General features: G+C 40.6%; 2 protein-coding genes across 2 annotated transcripts in view; one reads left to right on the forward strand and one right to left on the reverse strand.

The window, feature by feature from the left end:
* The first annotated feature begins 1,353 nt into the window (after positions 1-1,353).
* The window catches only part of TDRD9 (tudor domain containing 9), a 144,531-nt gene continuing 120,451 nt past the window's right edge, over positions 1,354-25,433 (forward strand). The window contains exon 1 of the mRNA XM_072986726.2: positions 1,354-1,627. Within this exon, the coding sequence (XP_072842827.2) occupies positions 1,458-1,627 (170 nt within the window). The 5' untranslated portion in view covers positions 1,354-1,457. The remainder of the gene's footprint in view (positions 1,628-25,433) is intronic.
* Positions 11,201-15,009, reverse strand: RD3L (RD3 like). The gene is made up of 3 exons (XM_020808962.3): positions 14,376-15,009; positions 13,316-13,619; positions 11,201-12,278 (listed from the first exon to the last, which is right to left on the reverse strand). The coding sequence occupies exons 2-3, from the start codon at positions 13,612-13,614 to the stop codon at positions 11,984-11,986; spliced, it is 594 nt and encodes a 197-aa protein (XP_020664621.3). The 5' UTR covers positions 13,615-13,619; positions 14,376-15,009; the 3' UTR covers positions 11,201-11,983.

Consider the following 25,433-nt stretch of genomic DNA (forward strand, 5'->3'; position numbering starts at 1 on the left):
TCCTCAGTGAGTTTCCCGGAGCTTGCTTCCACGTAAACCAGCACGGGATCCTAGTCTACCCTTGTAGCAGCAGGAAAGGGAGGATTGAGAAAAGAGGCGTGTACATATATAATACACGGTAGGATTTCAGAATAAACATGCACAGGGTTGCAATGTAAGGCTGCAATTCTAAACATACTCAGGAACGTCAGAATGGACTTCCCAGAAAGTAAGCCATTTACTTAGACCTGTGATTATATGAACCCTTATCTGGGACTAAGAACGCCCCCCTTGACCTCAATCCACACCTTACACGCAGTAAATTGACTCGTTTGAAATGTGGTGCCGAAGGAGAGTTTTGCGGATACCCTGGACTGGCAGAAAGACGAACAAAACGAGTCTTAGAGCAAATCAATCCTGAACTTTCTTTCTTGAGGCAAAAAATAAAATTGATGAAACCGAGGCTGTCCTACTCTGGCGACATTATGAGAAGATTCTCTGGAAAAGAGAAGGATTCTTCTGAAGGCAGCAGGAAAAGAGGAAGATCAAATGTGAGATGGAGCAACTCCCTAAAGGAACTCACAGGCTTGAGTTTGTTGAGGACGGGACATTTCTGAGACACCCATTTGTAGGGTCGTCGTAAATCCGAGGTGAATGGACTGCACGTAACAACACTGCACAATTGCAATCCTCAGCATACCTACCACAGAGTAAATCTCACTGAATTGTAAATCTGCTTTTCAGTAGATAAATCTCGGATCGTGCTTTTATGTGAGCTGCCCCATATGCACCTGATGTTGCCCGTAATAGAGAGAAAAATATATGATAATTTCATAGGATGTTTCTGACATGAACAAAGAAAAAAGAATAGGCAAACGTATATTTAACGATTTTTATTTGTGACTACATTTCCAGCTTCTTTTACTGTGTATTTTAAAAAAACACACACCTGCAAATAGTTTTAGGAATTCTTTTTGAAAAAATGCAAAACGTTACCGTCGTTTTTCTTTCACGAACGAGTTAACCTTTGGTTTAGATGGGCGGGGGTATAAATCTAATAAAAATATATCAAATACATGTATAATCTCAGAATGCTTCTCTGTGAATAAGTTCCACGGAACCCAAAAAAGGGCTTGCGGGTGGACTTGAGCCACTGGATTCCCGAGGCAATCTCGGGGGGGGGGGAGGCCTCCTCGGATGTAAGCCCCACTGCTTCCAAAGCTGCTTACTCTCAGGTAACGACCGAGGCCTGAGGGCCCGCAGCCTCAGGAGAAAAAAAAAGGCGGGAAGTCTTCATCGAGCGTCAAGGCGGCGCCGGGCCGGGCCGCGTGATCCCAAGGTGGCGGGAAGGCGCGGCCGGGCTCATTGCTTCGGGGCTCATTGGGGTGGAGGGAGCGGGTGGCTGAGGGCGCGAAGCCGGCGAGTGGGGCCTTTTTTTGGAAGTTGCCTTCGGGAGGGGGGGGGGAGAGGCCGCAGCCATGTTGCGAAAACTGACCGTGGACCAAATTAACGAGTGGTTCACCATCGGCAAGACGGTCAGCGGGGTCGAGCTTTTGGGGGGTCCGGCCCGGAGTCCTGCCAGGACTGCTCTTACTCCTACTAATCACCCTGAGTCTGCAGGGGAGGCGCTGCCGTCGACTACTCACGCGTAAGTTACGCCGGAGCAAACGAGCAGGTGGGATTGGGGCGGTTTTTTTAAAAAGTAAACTTGAGGTTGGGTATAACCTCCATGAAAAGGTTGGGACTCAAGAAAAGGAAGCCTCCGCCTTGAGTTTTCGGGACCTGTGCGGTGCAATGCTGTTAATGACCTTTTGGAGGCCATTGATATTTGGAGGGTCGCCATAAATCGAGAGCGACTTCACTTCTACCAACACCTCCTCCACCCTTGGGAAGCGTAAATTAAGTTCTCGGGTTGGGGGTTTACAGGCTCTCCCTCCACCCTTGTTAAAACTGGGTCCGCACCGCCTGTTTCCTACCTAAGGAGAACATTTGCCTGGTCGTACATTTAGCAAAACAGCGAAGGGCCTGGATAAAAAATGGCAGATCCATGAAATCAAGAACGAATCCTCAGGATTTAATTTGATTTTCACGTGGGGTCCTTGTGGAATCGCCCTCAAGTCATAGATCCCACCTGTGCCCACAGATTACACGAGTGGTTCTTAACCTTTGTTACTTGGATGTTTTTGAACTGCAACTCCCAGAAACCCCAGCCAGCACAGTTGGTGGTGAAGGCTTCTGGGAGTTGCAGTCCAAAACTCCTGAGTAACCCAAGGTTAAGAACCGGTGGATTACACTACAGAAATCGTGGGTCCTTCATCGGGTGGCTTTGCATTGGCACAAAAACATGGATCCAAGGCACAGATCCACATGATTTTGTATAATTTTAAAATGGGATCCTCTCTAAACAACTTTAATTTCATAGATCCGTTTTGTGCCGATAGAAACACAGAAATCATGGGTTTCTAGTGCATGGTTTTGCAGTGGCACTTAAACACCAATCCAAGGCATGGATCATCATGGATCTGCATGAGTTTTACACAAGATCACGCCCAAACCAAACATAGATCTGCACCCACAGATTATACCGCAGAAATCATGGTCTCTTAGCTCATGGCTCTCTAGTGGTGCAAAAACATGGATCTGAGGCATGGATCATTATGGATTCACATGATTTTTATGTAGGATCAGCCTCAAACCACTGTCCATTGAAGATCCCATTTATGTACTTAAATATACCAGATAAATTATGGATCCATCAGCCCATGAACGCAATGACGCAAAAACATGGGCCCAAAGCCCACAAACTAAAACCCAGAAATCATGGGTTTTTCAGTGCATTGCTCTGCAGTGGGTCCATGCATAGATGTGATCTATGACTTGATGGTGGTTTTGCAGGAATTCCACAAAAAAGTAATGTGAAATCATCAGGATCCATTTTTAGTTTATAGATCTGCTTTTTACTTTCTACCAATTTTTGCCTTAATATTTTTTTATAGCCAGCTAATAATAGTTAAACATGTTCTTTCATTTTTAAAGATGTGAAACCATTTGGTAATCCTTCACCAGACAAGAACTGTTCAGTATCTGGGATTTACGGAATTGTTTATTCGCCATTATAACATTTTATTGAGTGGATCTACTATACTTGAGACTAACAATGGGATTTAGGCCTGGTTTTTTAGTAGGAGTGGAAGAGTTGTGTCTTGAAGGAGACTTAATGGCAGCACATAACTCCTTAAAAGTTGATTTTGCACTTACAATACCTTTTCTATTTTTTGTTCTACTTTCTGACTTTTTTCAATAGTCTCAGATTTTGTCATTTTCCTACTCTTTGTTTCCTTTCTTTTCCAGTCTTTTGTCCAGTTTTCTAACTGAAATACATTTAACAATGAAATCTCCTTTCAATATCTCTCTTATTTGCTCTCTATCCTGTAGCTGCTTCATCCAGTCCTTAATCCTTATTAACCCTTTGTCTTTAACACCTTGTCTACTTTCCTTTTAAGGTTTTTTTTTGGGGCGGGGGAATTCCTTAGACCACCTGGGTCAGAGAGAATATAAGTGGACTCAATATTGCTCTGTATCTTCTCCAGCTTTCTAACATACAGTATTATTTAAAAAAGGGATTATCTTAAAAATCTCTTCCTCATTTTCTTCTTTAAAGAATGTTCTTCCAATTTGCCTCCATTCCATACTTTTCAAATTCATTCCGTATTATGCTTTTAATGTTTGTTACAATATCTGAATTCCTATATCTGATTTGCTATATAATATAATTTAATATTGGATATAGCAATACCTCATTCTTTTTGTGATATATACCAAATGGTCTTATTAATCCTAGCTCTCTTATTACCATTACAATGTATAATATTGTAGTGCACTAGAATTTGTAATATATAAATTAGTACAGGTGGAATACAAATCATATACTGTACTGTATGTTAAAAGAATCTTGGCAGAAGGATCTCTGCAAAGAAATTAAAGGGGAAGAATAAACTGGAATAAAATAATAATGAAGAACATGTCCTCAAGGGTCAAAGAAAACTTAGAAGGTCATATAGAGATGATATTTGACACCGATTAAGCTAAATATATTGAATAAATAATTTGTAATCTCTGTGTTGGATGTGTAAAAAAGAAAAGGGGCATATGTACACATGTTATGTGAAACAGAGGAAAGAATGGATGATGATTTTCAAGGAAATAAGGGAGATTTGTTGTAAACTGCCCAGAGTGGCCTTAGTAGCCAGATGGGTGGTATACAAATCAACTAAATAAATCAGTTTCTGTGGTAGTCCCATGTTTCTGCATGCCTTGCCCAGCTAGGCCGTTTGAATTTTTAGGGTTTTTTTTCTTTCACAAAAAAGGCACACTTATTATTTTGTGTTCCCTTTCCTGTGGTGATGGGCTTTTTCCCTTAATGCCAAAATAGAGTGCTATCCACTTTAGCGTGTTTATTTGACTTACATTTACTAAACAAAACCTTTTAGTGGTGCAACACCTGCACAAACAAGAAATGAACTAACTTGGTATTGGTTTGGATTATTATGTATTTTGTGGTTTTCTTTTACCTTTCTGTTAACAGAGCTTTTCAGAAATAATCATTTGAAAGACATCAATTATGGCGTTGAAACTGCCAGAGAGTTCTGTAAAATTGCATTGGCATTCTTTAATTGTTGAAATCGTCATTTATTTACAAATGGAAATTTTGCATAAAAAAAGAAGCAGTTGGAAATTTTCTGTCACATCATTGCCCCTTTCAATTTTACATAAATACTTATATTGAAATAGATATTGCCTATATATATATTTGGATTAACAATATAAAGAAAATTTAAAAAGCTATTAGTTACTGGTGCATTCTGCTCCTCCTCCCTCCACTGTTCCAGTTAGTTGGGGAGAACCTCTACAAAAGCCTCTCTAAACAGCTCTGTTTTTAATACTTTTTTGAAGACACGAAGGGAGGGTGTCTGGCACAACTCCATCAACACATTCTGTAAAAAGGTGCCACTGCTGAGAAAGCCAGTTTCTGATTGAAGTTTTCGAGTCTTGAAGTGTCAACACCTGCAGGCATGAGGTCTGTGAGGACCAACTAGGATGTGCTGTCGAACATGGCAGAAGACGGCAGATTAGTTGTGAGGGTCCTAATGGTAGGACTTTATATGTTAGAACTAAAACCTTGAACTTGCCATGAAAGCAGACCAGTAACCAGTGCAGGTGAACCAGGATTGGGGTGCTGTGATCAAACTTCCTAATTCCAGCAGTCAGTCTGGCTGCTGCATTCTGGACCTCTTGAAGCTTCCGTACCAGCTTCAGTGTGTAGCCTGCATTATGAGATTGTAAGCCATCAAGAGAGTGCTTTAAGTACTGTGGGGTGGTATATAAGAAGCACACTGCTTTGCTTTTCAAGGAAAGCCCCATGTAGAGTGCATTACAGAAGTCAATTTTTTAGATTACCAGCACGTAGATGTGATCGGGTTTTTCAGAAATTGGTGACGGTTCCCTCATTTTGGGTGGGTGGGGGGAATAAGAAACGGAGACAATTTTGACAGTCCTACTGGCTCAACTTTATTAGCATCAACTTCCGAATTAATCAAATTAAATGAATCAAAACAGCTCAATTCTGGATTTGTCTTATAACTTAAGATCTTAGCTCCCGGTGTAAATATGTCACTCCTTACATTGGGGCTGGACCAAAGCGCTCGCGATCGGTTATCACCCTTAAGAGGGTGCTCCTTACTGCACACTTCTAAATTGGAAGGAGGATTTACACTCAAAAAGGATTGAGAAACACTTGCTATAATGCAACTGTTACCTTTAGGTAGAGTTGTCACCGTTCTTTGGCGCAGAGGTGTGTTTGTATGCACACATGCTTAGGGGGTCTACTATTGAGTTTATGTATCCTTGTGTTTAAGAAAGGTGGCATGAAAAGATGTTAAATTAATTCTGCAACTGGAAATTTGTAATATTCATGGAACTCCCCTAATATGAGTGGAAGTACATTTTTGGTAGCAGTGTTGGATCCAGGCCATTTCTCTTGATAACTTGTATGACATATTTGACCCTAAGCATCAGCAGGTCAAAAGAAAAGTATGTGCACCTTTCAAACCACATTCCTCTCAAAGAAAAACAAAACCCAGTCTCCTATAGCTTTGGCATCTGACTGATTAAATTACACCTGAGTAGTAGGGCTGCTAAGTGACCTGTAGAAACCTGGCCTGCTCTTGTCCTTTCAAAAAGAGAATCTGCAAGAATACAACAGCTGTAGCTTTTCATAGAAAAGAAATGAATAGCTGAGATGGGCATGTTTTTAGGCATCCTTCAGTCTCGAGAGACTATGGTAATGTGCTCTGAATAGAGGTCGGGACAACGTCTAGTGTGGCTGAGAAGGCCAATTCGATAGTGACTATCCCTTCCACACTGAAGACAAATACAATCTGTCCCCTGTCCAGCTCCCTGATTTGCCTGGTTTCGGGACTGCCTCTTAGCCTCAGCCTGCTGTACAAGGGTTTCTGCAAATTGGGAGAGGCCATGATGCACCACCTGCCTCCAGGCTGAACGCTCAGATGTCAAGGTTTCCCATCTGTTGAGGTCCATTCCTAAGGCCTTCAGATCCTATTTGCAGATGTCTTTGTATCACAGCTGTGGTTTCCCTCTGGGGTGCTTTCCCTGCACTAATTCTCCATACAGGAGATCTTTTGGAATCCGATCACCAGCCGTTCTCACAAGATGCCCAAGCCAACATAGACGTCGATGGGCATGTAATGTTTAAAGATTGGAAGGGCAAGCGTGATTTAGTTGATAGGTTAGTAGCCCTGCAAATTAACATTATACCATTACTCTGCCAGGTTCAAAGAAGGGGGAAAAAACGGCTTTAGCCTGCTCTCCTTTTTAATGAAAATGACAGGCAACATTGATGTGATAACTCTAGAAGCAATTAAGTTTTCTTAATAACTGGGAATAGGTAGCTTTCACTAGCATAGTGAAAGCCAGGTTTTAACTCTTGTAAAATTCACTTGACACCCTGTAAGCAATTTACCGTGTCTAAGCAGTTCTGTTAAATATAGTGCCCACTCACTTGTGTTATCCGGTGATATAAGCCATGGATGAGAGAAGTCTATAGTTTTTTATTCTGCAGTGGTGGGAGTTAAATTTAGCTTGGATATGTGTACAGGAAAAGTCAATCCTGGCAACTATTTTCATTGATTTTCTGCTCTACTTATGTCAGTTGTGACCACAGTTTCCACATGTCGATTCCAGACTATTTTTTTAAAAAAATCCCTTCAGTATGACTTGCATAACAGATGGCTTTGGGGCCGAAACATGTGTTGAAACACGCTGGTGCAAATAAAATTTAATATTTCAAAGCTTGTTCTTTGTGCTACAAAGTCTTAAATAAGCAAGGAAACTTTTTTAAAACTAACAACTCTATTAGAAATACAGTTCTGTAAGGGCATGTCAGCCAGTTTAAATTACATCAGTAGACCCTTCATAAAACCGTGTTTTGTAGAGTAGCAAGGATTTCAACTGAAGATGAAGCCAGTTGGAGCTATTTTAATTAAGATTAAAGGAAGAGCTGTAAAAAAGAATTTGAATTCTGAAGCGCTAGCATCAGATGTGTTAATCATCATCACTAGTGTGCTGTCAAGTCAGTTCTGCCTTATGGTGGTCCTTTTCAGGGTTTTCTAGGTAGCGAGTAGAGTACTGTACTCCGAAGTGGTTGATGGTTCCCTCCCCCTGGGGGCACTTCCAGGACTGTGCAGCTTGCCCAAGGCCACACAGGCTGGCTCTTTGAGGATGCACAAGGGGAGAATTCTTAGTCTCCTGCAGATACCTGACTCACTAAGATATCCAGCCAGCTTAAGTAAAAATAATCAAGTCCAGGCCAATTGCTGCTACTTGGAAAGAGGATTGCAGTAAGATCTACCCCTGCAGGCTCGTCTTGTGTGGCTTGGGAGCTTAAGTGGCTGGCTGAAGCTTCCAGTTCAGGGAGCATCTTGCACTTTATCCAACCCTTCTTGCACAGATGTTGTTAATTGTTTTGAATTCAGTATTTGATTCTAGCATATAAAGGCACCCTTACAAATCCAACACTATGTGTAACAGCTTTTGTTCATATTTTCCCCATGTTATTCTTTCCCTTTTTCTTCCCTTACTTTTCTTTGTCCTTCTGTTCACTGTAAGCACCTTGAAGCGCAGACCAGTCTGTTTTTTCCCCCTAATGGAATTCTGTTTGTACAAAATGCTGTAGACGTTTTCAACTCAATGTCTTCTAATGTCGGATCTGATGGGGCATGCCTTAGTCATACAGTGGGGGACCAGCTATAATGCGTGGGATTGCGCTGAAGAATATTGGAAAGCACCAGCCCGTTCAGCGTCGTGCAAGAGGACTATTGTTAAAAAGGACGGGGTGTGGAAAAAGGAGCATTCAGGGGTGTTGATGGAATCTGGGGTTTTAGTGTGGGGTTGGCTAAGGATAAGTATTCAGTTTTCTGAAGGAAAAAAATTGGAAACTTTGAAAAAGTTTGAATCAAGCCCTGCTAAAACATTTTGTCTTTCTGAATGGGTGAAATACTTTTTTTCCAGTCAAAGGTTTTGCTCGCTGAAAATGCTAGGAACTCGGCACCATGAAATTTTGTATGGCAGTTGACGGAATTAGAGGATGATAATGCCTGCGCATGCTGTGGGCATATACAGCCACCCAATCCAGGATGCATTTATGTGCCAAGCGGCTACTGCCACATTCTTGAGAGGACTGTACTGTGGACCTCCTTTAAGCTTCTTCTGGGAACTTTAGTTTTAATTTGGTGGAGACATTCAGCATAGATTGCTTCTGTTCAAATAATCATGTTTAGTCTTTTATTAATTAATTTATGCTCTTTGTTACAAAATTAATGTTTTCTATGTTCATTCCCCCCCTAATTTTGAGTAGGCAAAAACTAAGGTATGGATACTTGAGTAGCAGAAGTTGTAGCTCTTCTTTCTTTCTTTCCATTGGGTATATTCACAGTTTTCCATGTATTAAACATAGACCTTTGTATTTTAAAATTTCATAAATATGCCAAATAGGACTTTATATGCTAAGTAACTTATGAATAAAGCTTTTCATGTTCCTAAAGCAGTATAACGAGTTAGGTTTGACATGAAAATAAGTATTATGTATAGTTTAATTTTACATAGTTGAATTCTTTCAGAAGCAACGCTTTCTCCCCCTACATCCTTAGAATTTCTGGAAATACTACACTTCTGGTCTTTGGTAGGGTCCTTTGTACATGAAATATGGGACACTGTATTAAAACAGCTACACTGACAGGTTATGTTTCAGAGTTTATTATCTTCCATGAGGTTGCCCAGGTTTTAAGATTGTCAGCGGGCATCTTTATTCACAGCAGCTATCAGAAGTACTGTACATTTGGCAGGCATGTGTGTAAAGACTGGATCAATGGCTGCTCTCAAGTTATGGGACTCCCTGCCAAGTGAAGTCTGACTTGTCCCAGGTAACTTGTTTTCATCAAAAAAAATTACACACATTCATTTATTTAACCAGCATTTGGGCTATTAAATAGATCTGGCCTGCAGCTCACAGTCCCCTGGCCAGCTTGGCCCTCGGGTGCAGTATTCTAGGCCAGAAATATAATTGATTCAACTTCCAGTTTTACTTAGCATGTTACTGGTATGTATTTTATTGACTTTGATTTGTATTATTTACTTATACAAATGTTAGCCAAATACAATCAAACAACATAAGTAAAGAAATGAAATCATTTCAAATCCAAAAGCTTTCTTTAATAACAAAGTGCAGCATAGAACCCATCCCTCCTGTTTGTTTTTTGTTTGATGTGACTAGCTAGCTGACTGGTTTATCTGGCTTTGGAGCCAGAGGTTGGGGGTTCAGTTGCTCACTTTATCTCCTGGCAGAAGAGTCAGCCTGTGTGGTCTTGGGCAAGCTGCACAATCCCAGGATGCCCCCATAAAACATCAGCCTAGAAATCCCCAAAAGGGTCACCATAAGTCAAACTGGACTTGATGGCATGCAATTATTATTATTAATTTGATTCAAAGGAGTGCAAAGCCCCTTTATTTTTGATGCAGAAGATATAGTGTCACAATAACAGTGGTTAAAACCACTGTACCTGTTCCTTTGTATGTACAGTGGTGCCTCGCTTAACGATGTTAATTGGTTCCAAAAAAACATTGCTATGGGAAAACATTGCTAAGTGAAACACCCTTTCCCATAGAAATGCATTGGAAACCGGTTAATCCGTTCCAATGGGAACGGATTACCGTCCTTAAGCGAAAATCGCCATAGGAAACATCGCTAAGCGAAACAATGTTTCCCCCATTGGAATGCATTGAAGCCTATTCAATGCATTTCAATGGTTTTGACAGGTCCGTTTTCGCTATTTTAAGCGTGTCTTAAAATGTTCAAAAAATGTTTTAAATGCTTGGGATCGTTAGTGCACCTTGTAAAACCTTTGCAAACTTAATTTGGCTTTGTTCTGAGTCTTCGTTAATTTTTGGTGAATCCCCCCCCATTGGAATGCATTGAACTGTACGTTTGACAGCTGTCAAACCTATAGTTCAGTGCATTCCAATGGGGGGGGGGAATTTACCAAAAATTAACGAAGACTCAGAACAAAGCCAAATTAAGTTTGCAAAGGTTTTACAAGGTGCACTAACGATCCTAAGCATTTAAAACAGTTTTTGAACATTTTAAGACACACTTAAAATAGCGAAAATGGACATCGCTAAGCGAAATGGGGAACTAAACTCTCATCGCTAAGCGAGGCAAGGTCCCGAACATCGCTATGCGAAATTTCTCCATAGGGAACATCGTTAAACGGAGTGCAAAATCGCTCCAAAAACCTCATTGCTAAGCGAATACAGTACATCATTTAACGAGGCAATCGCTAAGCGAGGCACCACTGTATTGCTCTTGATTGTAAAGGGACCCTCACCTCTTTTCATATAAAATAACCTTGCTTCAAAGCATATCGGAGATGTGTTTGGGAGTTGCGAAAATGCTGTCCAATAGAAAAACTTGTAAAAAACCTCTGGAGAAAAACTCTACAAACTGGTCACTTTTTCCTGAGCAGTCAGATGGGAAGAGAAGTGGGGGGGAACTATTATCAGAGAAAAGTTTGAACATGGCTTATGTTCTATCACTTTTTCCCTTTTAATGCCTCTCCTTTTCTTTAAAAGTGAAATAGGGGTGGAGCCATTGATTTGACCTACCTTAGACCAGCATACAATCTGTTTGTAGATTCTGGCCCCACCACTGAGGACTGATGTTATAAATAATAATGTATAATAGTTTTTCCCATTTTCCTTCCTGCACTGTTGAATCTTTGATTCAGACACTCAGTACCTTGCTTTAGAAAAAACTGAGTGTATGCAGGTCACAGGATAAAAACCTGCCCTTGCTCTTCACAGTGATTGTATTTTAAAATATTGCGTTTGATACACTGCATGCATAACAGGAAAATACAAACAACAGATTTTAAGCCTATCATTAAAAAGGTCTGCTACAATGTGCTTTTGGTTAGAAGATTCTTCTACACAATAACATTAGTTAGTGAAACAATAGGAGGAAGTTCTCATTCTAAATATCTAAATATTGTATTCTTGAAGGCTTTCATGTCCGGGATCCGATGATTTTTGTAGGTTTTTCGGGCTGTTTGGCTGTCTTCTGGAGGCATGGCCTTTGCTGGCAGAATGATGATGTCAGGATCTGAGTTTAGAGACTTGATAGCGTTTCTCTCCTTTGTTATGTTGCTGTTTGAATTTTTTTTCCCTCCAGGACATGCCCAAACAGCCCGAAAAACCTACAACAACTATCTAAATATTGTAAATTATATGCGAGTTGTAAGAAGTTTAAAATTCTGAACTTGCAATCATGAGGAACAGCAGGAGGGCAATAATAATTTTTTGATTTCTTGGGAGTTTTGAATCTTCACAGGAAAGTCATAGCCAAGGGAAATAAAGTGGAGGAAAGTGGACACATTTAACCTGATGGGTGGTAATAGGGAAGGTTCCAGATTCTGTGGGAGAACATTGGAAACATGCCCTGTGTATTTTTGTCAACATAACTGGATACTGTTGGGATCTCTTCTTTATCTGTTTTGCTGGAATTGTCGCCCGGTGTTGTGAAGTGTACTGCACAATTTGTATTCCAAACGTCCGTGTGGTCCTGTTGAGCTTCCTTCTCAAGATTGTTTAAGAACTCTTTTAACACTTGCTTGAAGATGTAAACAATTTCCCAAGGTAAAACGTCATTTTCTGCCAAAACCTCTCGAAACCTAGAAAGAAAAAGTGGGGGAGAACTGAACAACCTAAATTCCGACTATTACTGCACACCTTGTCTTTTCTCGCATTTTAGCCATCCGCACCAGCAGCAACAACACTAGCTATCATAGGGAAGAGATTTCATCCTTTTTGGTTTTATTTTCTATGAAATGGTGAAGAATGGCACTTGCAGTGTATTTGGATGCAGCGCAACCATAGAAACATTTTTTTCTATATTAAGCTGACTGAGGAAATTGATTCAAACTGACGTTGCCCTCAAGTCTTTTTCCGGGCTCACAAAGAGAGCATAGGTTTGTTCTGTTGTTGAATCTTTTTTAAAAATCTGTCCACTGCCCATGGGAAGGAAAATTGTATGTATAAGATTAGGAACATTTTAATGCACGACTCCTTTTGTAAAGTTTCAGAGGGGCATTTGCATTGAGCAGTTCCGTAACTGTGTATGCAGATTAAAAAAAATACAGTTCCTTAATTTGCTGAAATGCAAATGTTTGTCGAAATGGAGGGATGCATCTGATCTCTGTACCACTATTAAGACCACTTTATAGATGATCAGGTGTTTGCTCAGTGTGCACTGAAGTATTTTGCCAGGTTTTAATTATTTTGCAAATATTTTATTTCTAGAGAAATTTCGGGACTTTTAAGGTTAATACTTTTTTTGCTGCATCTTGGGAGAGGACAAATCATGAGAGTTGCATCAGCACTTAGCTAAACAACTGGACAAATGCAATGCTATGAGCCGCTTTTGGGTTGATATCAGTGGGTCTTTTAAATTGTACCACAAGATCCTGGTACCAAGCAGTTTTTTTCCCCCCAGAAAGCAAGTCCCTTTGGATTTTCGTTGCCAAGTCAGCAAGCTTAGATGGTAAAGTTAGCCCAGAACATGCTTCCCTGAAGTTGGCTAATTAGAATCCGGGCGGGCTGAGAAGATATCTTTCATATACACATAGTTACATGAAACCACAAAGGAAGAAGTTCCTTTTCTTCTTGTCCTCTAAGCTCATGCAATACCAGAACAGTAAAACAGGTTTACCTGCTGAGAATGATCCCAGTTTGACCTGGTTGGATCTGGGAGCAAAGAACTTCAAGTTGTCTTTGTTCAGTGGCTGGGATAGTTATCTGAGGGGTTTGGTAGCTCTTCAGCCAGTTATAATCCACACTAGTCTTCTGCACTCTTTGCTCGTTTTCTATCTCCTGTATCAGGCGTTCACGTTCTTTCAAATGCCACTTCAGCTCCCTCAAGAGTGTGTTTGTCACGACTTCTGAACCAGGGTATTGCCCATTTTTGTAGGAGTAATTTTTGGGCCACTTCATCCAACCGAAGAATGGCATTTTGTCTAATTTTAATAAAGAAATACATAATTATATATGGGTGGGTACAGAAGTAGAAAAATCTTGTTTGGGGGCAGAATGTTATTAATTTCACTTATTACTAACAATGTGATAAATTTGTATTAAGATTGCATTATAGATTTCTGGGCATGGAACCTATTGGACTCTAGGTTTTATTTCTGAGTAGATGTGTGTAGCACTTCATTGTTAAGTAAATATTCTGGCCAAAGTTTCAACACCTCACACTCAAAAATCAGTAGAACTCAAATGTGTTTTGACTAATATGTTCAACTTGCAGCAGGTTAAGAGGTAATAAGCCCAGTCCATTCCCCCAGTTAAACATAGAACACATTTTGTTCCTCATTAGTTTAAGATACATGAGTAATATTTTTTCTGTAACTAGATATCTGAGGTTAAATTCAGTTGTTAGTCACAAATAGAGCATACCCATTGAATGAATGAATCTTGTTTAGCATACACAGTATATATATGTTTGTGATTCAGTGAGTCTGCTCTAGTAAGGATTGCTGATTGAGTGTAGATCATAAAGTTCACTGATGTAGTAAAAATCTTACTTAAAAAAACGCAGAAGAGTTTTAACATGCTGTATGGGGGGGAAAGATTTCTCATGCTAAAAAACTGTTCAGAAAAGCAATCTTACTGTTTGTTCCTCTATCTCTGTCTCAATATACAAATATATTTATCTTCTGTACTTTGCCATTTTATATGTTAGTTTTGAATAAAAGGATCTATTTACTTACTGTACTTGTTGAAAGGAATATTTGAAACCAAGGAAGCTGTGGATGGGTTTGGCTTGAAGTGATGGCTTATTCCAGCATATTCAGTTTTTCAGCCTGTCACACATTCTATAAAAAAGAGAGACAAGCCTTCCTTATCCTGCTGACTTGGGAGTAGAGCATTATAGATGGTATGAATCAATCCATTCTGTTTTCTAAGATTCCTTAAATTAATTTCTTCTGATTGGAGGGAGCTTGCAACAGTTGGACAGGAGCGTCTTCGAAAATTCTTTCCGCAAAGTCCATTCAGGGTTTTCTACCTTTTGAACAGAGTTTTTCCCTTGAGCCGTAGTTCCTCTTGTGCGACGTGGTTTTATTTTAAAGAGAAAGCTGACAATTCCAGAAGCCCGTTAATGGCTGCTGAAGGCATCTGTAAGGTATTGTTGGTAGCCAGATGAATAGCAGTAGTCTGAAGTCAAGCCAGATGCGCTCCTAGCTAAAGTTAAGGCTGTCGCTCGGATGATGCGATGCTTGGCTGTGCATAGCTGTAGGTCACAGTTTAGTGCTATATTTTTATGCCTGTAGTGCTCTAAAAATAACCATGTTGCTTTCGTTGTCGAACTAAACTTCGAGACCATTTTGATGCTGGCTTTGTGGTGGGGGCGGGATGTGTCCCTCTTGTTTGACTGGGTGGCAGGGGGTGGGAGGATGGAGCATAGATTAATCCAGCTGTTCTATTTACCTGTTTTGCAGACACACATTTAAAAACGGGAAGAATCTTATGACAGCTAATCTCTCAACTGGATTTATGCCGGTTTGGGCTACTTACAGAGCAGTGTACAATGAAAGCAATTCTTAGTCTATACTTCCCCTGATTAAATTGATCTCTTAAATTTGCACAGTTCTTATTTATAGTCCACATCTGTTAGCAGGGTTTTTTAAAGATGATTAAAGTATTCAGAGAAACAGCCTTGTTGTCCAGCATCTCTGACAAACCGTGCAAAATTTATTTAAAAGAAAAACAAAAATAAAAATCTTAGCTAATGCCTAGGGTTAGGTAGCAAAGGTACAGCGAAGCTGCTATACTTGATGACATTGTTTGGTCATCTAGATTATTCTTGCTTACTTTGATGGTCAGCAGGTTCCAAGATCTCAGGGAGAGGCATTTCTTATTACCTGCGACCTAGTCCTTTGTAACAAGACAGGTTGATGAAAATGGAAATTTCAGCATGCAAAGTTTATGCCTTACGCCAGCTCCTTCCAGGTAACCTAGATTCTGGCTATCTTGAGAAACAATATTCAGGACTTACCATAGATTAGCTTTCTTCTTTATTTGTATTTGACTTTACCTTTCCTGGCTGGTGGATTTGAGGGGTGGATGGATGGTGTGAATCAGGAATATTCATTTTAAGATTCTTTATACAGTATATTGTTCACACAAAAAGTCTCCAACAGCAATCTTGCTATTTGTTTTATGTTTTTTTTCTGTTCTAAGCCTGAACAGTAAATATGGAATATAAGCCTGTTCAGATTTCTCTTCTTTCATCACTGCTATAATTTTAAGTGACAGTATTCTCTTTTATAACTGTATTGGTTCTCCTAGTCACACACCCCCTTCTCAATTGTGCTATATTGAACTGTTGTACAAGAACAGTCATGCAGATCGGGTCAGGGTGGCAGGCCTTACAAAGGATGATGTGTGTGGTTGTTATTAAAACTGATATTACTTATATGCTGGAAAAATTCAGGTGTCACTATCAATCATCCTCACTGGGAAGCTTTTCACATTGCATTGTAGATGGTGCTATAAAAATGGGGGAAGAAGCGAGACGTATAATGACAGAACTGCCTTTGCAAATTTTTGGATAAAATTAAATGTTCCCTGCCACCTCTTCTCTGATTTAGTTGCCAGGTCAATGCACCCTTGTTTCGTTTCTTTTTTCCTTAAATTACCTCAGAAAGTGAAGACAGTGCTTTGTACAATATGGCACTTTGTGACAGAACTAAATCATTAAGATTTTGGAATGTAAATATTCTGCAATCAATTTCTTGATAATATTAGTCTTGCTTAGAGATACAGTATATTTAGCATGGAGGATGATTGAAAATGCCCATCATTCCACTCTCTTTTTCTCCCTGTGCGTGACTATAAATAAAGTGGGAGAGGGAAATACTCTTATGTAAATAAAGGTAAAAAATTGGAAGAATTTCTTTGTGCAAAGCTCTTAAGAGAAAAACTAGAATTTATATCCAATCCCTTCATTTTCATAAATACATGGGTAGTAAGATATCAAAGAAGACCACTGTTCAGTTGATGAATATAGTTATAGAATTCATAAATAAATTTAGTAGTTTACACCTTGAATTTTGGAATTGTGTACAGTAAATTAATTTTTTTAAAGATTACAATGAAAATGTACATGAAATGGCTGGACTTTATTAATCAGGAAATCCTTATCTAAGAAGAAAAGTTTTCATTGAAGGCTAGAAGTGTAATCTCATTTGGAAGTTTGTTATTGTTGTTGTGTGCTGTCAAGTTGCCTCTCACCTGTGACCACAATAGGAATGCTTGACACACAAAATGCCCTGTCTTCAGCAGCTCCACTTAGCTCCTGCAAACCCAATGCCATGACCGCCTCTATTGAATCAATCTGTCTCATGTTTGGTCTTCCTCTTTTCCTGATGTCTCCAACCTTTCCAAAAACTTTATTCTCTTTTCCAGAGAATTTTGCCTTCTTATTATGTCCCCAAAGTACAACAGCTTCAGTTTCATCATTTTTGCTTCTAGAGAGAGTTCAGGCTTGGTTTGATCTAGGAGCCTCTGGTTCGTCTTTCTGATGGTTGATGACATTCACAAAGATCTCCTCCAGCACCATACTTCAAATGAATCAATGTGTTTTCCTGTTAGCCTTCTTCACAGTACAGCTTTCACATGCACACATATAGTGCTCAGGAATACAATAGTGTGGATGATCTTGGCCTTGGTCTCGAGTGACACATCCTTACCCTTCATGATCTTTTGATATTCCCTCAACTGCTGTCCTTCCAAGTCTCAGATCTTCTTTAGACATCTTGGCTCCAGTCTCCATTTGGATTGTAACCAAGGTATACAAAACCTTTCACTATTTCAGTTTCTTCGTTGTTGTTTAGTTCTTCTGTAATCAAGATTTTTGTCTTACTGTTCAACTGCAGACCTGCTTTAGCACTTTCTTCTTCTGTAATCGTGATTTTTGTCTTACTGTTCAACTGCAGACCTGCTTTAGTGCTTTCTTCTTTCACTTTTCCTAAAAGTAAATTTACGTCATTGCTGCTGTCTGCGAATAAGATGGTGTCACTGTGAAGGCTCGGATATTAGGGCCTCCTTTTCATCAAACCATGAGTCAATTTGGAATCAAACAACTTGTCTCTATTTATTAACTCAGGCAATTGACCATTAACGTCAAAAGGTTTAGCTGAAAACTTCTCTTGCGAAAACAACGGTTCTCGCAAGGGTGACCACATGTCCGTCTCAAAGGGGTTCAAAGACTTCAGTTCCCAGGGTCCCGCCAATACACTTTCAGCTTCTCGGGTTTCGACTTCGGCTACCTCTGTACTCAGTAACGGAAGGGTTTCTTCGTCCCCTGACCATCCCCATAATGGGGATCCCGCTCTTGGCTGGGTGCCCCACGGTCCAGGTAACAGCCCATCTTCCGGAGCTCCTCCAGATGCCATGCTCAGCGTGCCTCCGTCTCCCTTGCGATCGCCTCCTTTTCCTCCCTAAGGTGATACCGCCACTCGCGGGTCTCCGATTCCCCCCAATAAGATGGGCGTTGGGGCAACCCCTTTTGTCTCCTGCTTTCAGCTTCCTGTTTAGGCACCCGGACTTGCTCCCATTTTCCAGGGGTCTTGTAGCCAGATTGTTTCCCAACCCCCCGGTATATTGTCCCGGGTCGTACTTATATCCCCTGTTCCCACCTCTACCACAGACCGCCCCTTTCCCCACTTTCCCACCAATTCAGTTTCTGTCTGGGTAGAGACGGTTAACTCCTTCAGACCCATTTCCAGATCTCGGGTGTCCACTCCTTGATGTCTCCTCCTCTCCCTCCTTTCGCTGTTCTCCAAGTCCTGGGTTTCTAGACCCTGATGCATCATTCTAGGCGGAGTCGGTGGTGGAGTGGTCTGCATCCCCTTAGAAGCCTTGGGGAGAGACGGCACTCCCAATAGGACCTCCTGTCCTAGGTCTCTGGCTTCACAGTCACCTGCTTATCTTAAATTATTGATGTTTCTTCCACATTATTTTTTAAGTCCTCCTTCCTCTGAATCTAGTTTGGCTTTCCATATAATATGTTCTGTGTACATATTGAACAGACAAGGAAATAAAAAGCATGCTTCTCTGACACCTTTGCCAATAGTAAACCATTCTGTCTTTCTATATTCTGTCCTAACAGTAGCTTCTTATCCACAATACAAGTTACACACCAGGAAAATTAAGTGCTGAGGCACACCCATTTCTTTAGAACAACCCATAACTTCTGGTGATCCACATAGTCTATAAAACATACATTAAACATACACTATAAAACACCTTGAGCATTATATGAGTACATATATAAACACCTTGGAAGGTCACTAATTCATTGGGATGATATAAGTCACAAGCAGCTATAGACACAGGACAAGTAAGTTACTGTTCTTTCCTATAAATAACTTGTTCTTTTAAGGATTTGATTCGTTCTTCCAGTGGTTCTTTCACATATGAACATAAGAATTACATCCTTGTATCAGAATGCCTACTTGTCTGGGATTCTGTTCCAGTGTTAAATCTCTGCATCTTCAAATCTCTGCATCTTCAAGACATGATGGTAGCACCTTCTTACCTTTCCAACACTAATCACTTGTTCCCCAAATCAACTACTTTGTTATTTGTTATTTCATTAGAATGTTAACCCGCCTTTTGTATAAGAATGTTCATGGGTATCCCATTCTCTTGTCTTTTCAATAGCTACAAGAATTTGGTGAGGCTGAAGGTCAATGAACTTTGTGGATGAATGGGGCATTGTGACTTGAAGTCTATATTAGCCTGTCCCACCCTTCCACTAAGGTAGGGTATAAACCTCTTTGCTTCCGTATTTGCTGCTTGTAACAGCTCTGTGAAGTCGATCAAACTGAGCAACTAGTCCAAGGCCATTCACTGAGTTTCATGACATTCTACGGCCTTAAATCTGGATTTCCAAATTCACAGTCCAGCACATGCCTGGCGTCTTTATTTGTAATCTGACCCAAACTGGATGATTCAGTTAAGCAGAATTCCCTTACGAGGTAGAAGATGTCTGTTCATTCTAGCACAAACCGGTCTCCTTTGGCACAGTACATATGAAATTGCTTTTGTTTTATGCGTTAAACCAAAGCTTCGTTTGCATGTCTGAGTGAACTTTGAGATAATTGTGTGCTTTGAAGGGAACTGATGTTGTCGCACATCTCATGTGATTTGACCCTCATGTTCTGACCATTAAGCCTCGCTGGCTGTTTTCTGTGACTTAACATCCTTTTAAAAGAACAGTCTTCTGTTCCTAAATAGGAGGATATTCTTACAGTTGCACGATTTCCATGCAGCCTGCTATGTTATTGTTGGTATTTTAAAAAATAATAATACAGCTTCAGTATACAGGTGTGAAGATTCAACATGTCTGTCAATTTTACTGCTGTTAAGCGCAAGTGTCTAACTATCTCGTATGGATAAACAAAGGCTTCAAATTCTCTGGGACGGACACATTTATATCTTTATCTACATCTGTATATCTTCCATATCTCTTCCTGGTTTGAAACAAATTGATAGTTTCGGTAGCGGATTAGGAAGCAAACAGCTCTGTTTGATCTCAGCTGGCAAATGATTCATCGCCTGAAGTATTAAGTTAGATTTTTAAAATGTTATCTGCACTAGTAAGCAGAGCTGGCCACTTTCACTTCCATAATCCTGCATCCATATCATTTTGTCAGTCAGCTGCTTAATTTTATCTTTCATATATATATATATTCCTACTTAGGATATGTTGATGGAAGGTTTTAATTTGTATTCATTATGGATGTTCATTCAGTCTTTTTAAAAAAGGAGTATTGGAAAAAGCTGTGGATTTGAGGAGGGAGTGTGTAGTTCAGTAGCAGTGTACATGCTTTGCTTGCAAAACATTCCTATTTCCATCTTAATCATCTCCATGCAAAAGAATATGGTAGCAGGTGGAGAAGGACCTGAGGCCGTATGATAGCCTTCTCTGACTAGGGTCACTTCAGTTGTGGTGGTCAACAGCTTCCATTGTCCCCATTCAGTTGGCTGTCAGCTGCTCTGGATGGGGATGATGGAAATTGCGATACCCCCTACACGGAAGGCACCAGCTCACAGAAGATTGGATGACTGTAGTTGAATAAGTTGTACAATTTGAATGACAAATAGTTCTGGTTATTTTCAGCTTTGATGGACCATTTTTATGACTACTGTATCAGGGGCTGTTTGAAAGGTGCACCCTTTATGACTGCAGTGCTGTAGTTCTGAAAATACCTCTCTGAAGCCATAGGATGTATTGGAAATATTTTTCTGGAGTTGTTGATGATGCTCTGAGCTTTTGCAGGGTGGGAGGAGAGGGGGAGATTAGTCCTAGACCCCTCTTCCAAAGCCTTCCTAGCCATCATTTCCTAGCTGCCTTGGGTCCTTTGAAGGAGAAAAGCAGGGTAAATGTATTTACATACATAAATAAATGTATCAGAAAAGGGCAAAGTAGAGATGTGTTGATCAGGTGTTAATGGACAAGGAAGTGGATCCATGGGATCTGCTGTCCTATAATGCCCCCAAGCACACTTCTCCTGTGGCAAAGAGAAATTTAGACACCTTTCGGAATGCATGCAAGCAGGGTGTATTTGATTTAAATCAAAATTAAAATTAAAAATTGGATTTTTGTTAATTTGAATTTTTTTGGGATAATTTTAAATTAGATTTTAAAAAATCATTGATTTTTATCGACGCTGCATGCATCTCTATCCCCTCCTGTTGCAAGCAGCGGGAGTCCTTTTCCCCTAGTAGAAATGAAAAAGAAGCCCCACAGAGTGGAGGAGGAGCTGGAACATGGCTCAGCCAGTCTTCTGTCATCCAGAGCTTGGCAGTGCTTTGGATGGCAATGAATCCCTGAGATCAACTCTTGGCATTTTGTTTTTAGAATTGCTCCCTAAGGGGCTGCAGTGGCGAAAGTGCCACTCTCCAGGTGTAGTTGGATTGTAATTCCAAGCATTTCTCCTAAGAGTGTTGGCTGGGGTTGATGGGCGGTGCAGTTCGGCAAAATCTAAGCAGCTACCCTTTGCCCATTCCTGCTCTGAAACAACGTCCTCGGTGCTCTTCCTCCTGTCTCTTCTGTGCATTTAACTCAGCTGCATGAGAGGGCATCAGGAGCTGGGTTTTAGTTTGGCACTGGTCTGCATTTATTCTCAGGGAAGCCTCCAGCATTTTCTTCTGTGGTCTTGCCAAGTGGAGTCCCGAGAACTGGTGGCCCGTGGATTATGAGTTTAAGATGCACTGGACTAATTACTTCCGAAGACATGACAACTCTGCGATAAATTTCTATGCCAGCATGACCCCAAACAGTCACCGTTAGGGTTTGTGATTGGCATGACTTGGCTGTGTGCTGTAGCTCCTTTAGGCATCTCATTGAAAAGCCCGCGCTTGACAGCTGACTGGCAAGGTTAAGTTGATGGCCATCGGAAGGGGGTGGCGGCGGCACGCTTTTAAAGGTACAGATGTAAGGACTCCGTTCTGGCAAAGGGGTGCAATTTTGTTTTATATATTTTTCAAATGGGAGAGATATGCATCTTGATCATTGGTTCTTCCTGCAAAACAAAACGTAATTCTTCTTAAGCATTATAATCAGGAGTGGTCTTTGTACATTGGGAAGTCCCTCCTCTCTCTTTTTTTGTAAACTGTTCTGAAAGATCATGGGTCTCTATCCTTGGTCAGAGTCAAATTTATTTTGATGGGGCGGCCGGGGGATTTTTAACGGTACCCGAGGAAAGGTAACAACGTGTTTTCTAAGTACCCCCATTGTCCCAGATCTGCTGTGTGTTTATATTTGTACACACCGAAGGCAAAGGCAGTCAGGCTGGTCTAGAAGGATAAAACAAAAAAGAAAATCCCTAAGGTGGCAATACCTTTGTTAGGACAATTTAAGATTCTGCCAAACAGTCTGAGCTTGTTTGTTCTCTAGAACAGTGGTCCCCAACCTTGAGCCTCCAGATGTTCTTGGACTACAACTCCCAGAAGCCTTCAGCAATGCCTCTGCTGGCCAGGATTTCTGGGAGTTGAACTCCAAGAACATCTGGAGGCCGAAGGTTGGGGACCACTGCTCTAGAACGCTGGTTCTTAACCTTTGTTACTCAGATGTTTTTGGACTGCAACTCCCAGAAGCCTTCACCATCTGCTCTGCTGGCTGGAGTTTCTGGGAGTTGCAGTTCAAAAACACCTGAGTAACAAAGGTTAAGAACCACTGCTCTAGAATTCTGCATCCAAATCGGTGGTACAAGACAGTAAAAGATGGAGGGTGGGACAAAGACTCAGAGAAAGAAAGAAGTCCAAATGTGAGGACTGCAGATTTTTTGTTTGTCTCTCCTGTCTCAGTTAATGCCCTTGTGTTTGATCCTTTTCCTGCTCCTCTTTCCTGTGTGTGACTCTGTAGTCCTCCTTCTCCTGCTGTTCTTGGGGAAAGTGGTATGCTCTGTATGGTATTTTTTTTAGAATGTACTATATCCTTTTTTCAGAAAGGTAACCAGGTAATTTTGCTTTTGCAGCAACAAAAACAAAACATAACTTTTTTTTTAACCCTTAAGACTGAGAGTGCAACTACAGGGCCACATGCAATGGGATTTGCTTCGCTTATAAACTGGGTGAATTCAAAGTACTGTCTGCATGATGCAAAGTCTGATTCAACTCTTTCCAACCCCCTTTGCTGCCAAAATGGGTTCCCCCCACCTGTCTTTAGTGGCTTCTACATTTTCAAGCCAGAAGGATTCAGTGGAGTTCTTTTTTTTCTCTTGTGGACATTCTTGTAAAGATAGGTGTGTGTCTGTAGGTGGTTTTTCAGTTCCATAAGCAGTTGGGGGCTTGATTTCAAATGTCCCACTAAGGGGAAACAGTCAGGGTTTTGAAATGTACGCACATGTGTATACACACATCACATTATGACCCTCCCCACTGTTTCAAGTGCTTTCAGTGTCTTCTTATGAGACATTTTCTAACATTCTTTGAAATGCGTGTGCACACACAGTACATTGGGATTCCCTCCTGCCCATTTTTCATACATCACAGCAGGTCAATAACTGGATCATCATCACTAGCTTCCCTCACTTTCTCGGCTCTGGTTTTCTCACAAAAATCATAAAAGGATTATAGAGGCAGGACCAAAGGAAGAAAGGGAGGACAGAGGCAGGACCAGAGGAAGGAAGAAAAGAAGGGTGTATGAATACTTGCATTGCAACAAGTAAGAATGGTGAACTGGAATCTTATCTATGACCCCTTTGTGAGCACTGATGGCAGTTTCAGAAACAATACAGGCTACAAATCAAATTGCAGCAAGGCTGAAATGTTCCAATTCAGCTCTTCAATGTAGTCACACTCTAACAAATAGATTTCATTGTGAGTGTCCATGGTTAACGGTCCTACACACATGGAGTACGGTATCTCCATACAGTGGGGTCTTGACTTGAGAACTTAATCTGTATTGGAAGGCGGTTCTCAAGTCAAAAAGTTCTCAGGTCAAATCTGCATTTCCCATAGGAATGCATTGAGAACCATTTGATCCGTATCTGCTCTTTTCCGTCCACAGAAACTAATGGGAAGCTGCTATTCCACCTTCGACCACTAGAGGGGGATATTTTGTTTCTTTTTTTTCTTAGGTCAAGAAAGGTTCAGGGAAGGCAGGGAAAATACAGTCCAGGCAGTACAGTACCAGGCAGTCTGAAGACTGTCTCCCAGTCCACTCTCTAAACGCTGGGAGGAGTGAGGAAGCAGACAGGCACCCTTTTCACTGGCTAACAGTTAACTGAAAGTTCAAATTTTGCGCTTTCCCTGCCTCCCACGTGGTTTTTTTCAGTTCGTAACTCAAAACTAAGTATGTAAGTCAAGTCAATATTTTCCTATGAGATTGGTTTGTAAGTCAAAATGTTCTTAACTTGGGCCGTTCTTAAGTCAAGACCCCACTGTATATCTTGACTAAGTGGATTTGAAATCAACAAAACTCTCGTTAAAATAATATTTATCATCTTAAAGATGCCACAATACTCTAGTTTCTGTTTTGTTTTTGTTATTTATGTACCCCGGCAATCCTGCATGTACCAATCATGCAGATATCCCTTTCTTAGTTCTCAGGTTTGGATTTCACAATTTTGATTACAAATAATGCCCTACATGGGAAAGTAGGGCGCTAAGATTTATCCTCTTTTGGTGGTGTGTTCCTATTAGTTTAAAAAGGCCCTTCTTAGGGGCATGGACAATTTCATTATGTCTGGCCAGTCATTTGTCATTTTGAAAACCTGTACCTGGGCATAGAACAGCCACACTTGAGATGGGAGAGTCCCAGATAAATCAGTGGGATGAGAGTTTTCTTCTAGCCAAGGAAACTGATGTGTCTCAATCAGAGAGAGAGAAAAAAAAGCGAACAGTAGGAAAAGTGGCTCGTCAAGATCAGAGCTAATTAAAGAAAGATGTCTGGGGAGACAAGTAGTCAATGGGATTGCTGAGATTATGGGAAAGTAGTGGAGCTCTTTCAGCGCCAAGAGTAGACAGAAATGTAGGATGAGGAAGCAGACCCTGTAAGCCGTATGTGACTAGAATAGGATTCTCTCATTTCAGAAGTCACATTTTGTTGCACATAACCTCAGTATTTATAAATGTAAAGCCTGATGCTTTGACGTGCTGAAAACGAATGCTTCTTACAAATTAATGCAGCAGAGCATTAAGATTTTTGAATTAATGTATTTTTGCCTCTTCCTCCTCCACCCCTTCCAGTTTTAGCCCATTTTAAAAAACTGATATTTAAATCTCTCACAGTTTTTGCATGCTAGTTTGCCCAC

This window comes from Pogona vitticeps, chromosome 1, assembly GCF_051106095.1.
Source record: "Pogona vitticeps strain Pit_001003342236 chromosome 1, PviZW2.1, whole genome shotgun sequence".
Lineage (NCBI taxonomy): Eukaryota > Metazoa > Chordata > Lepidosauria > Squamata > Agamidae > Pogona > Pogona vitticeps.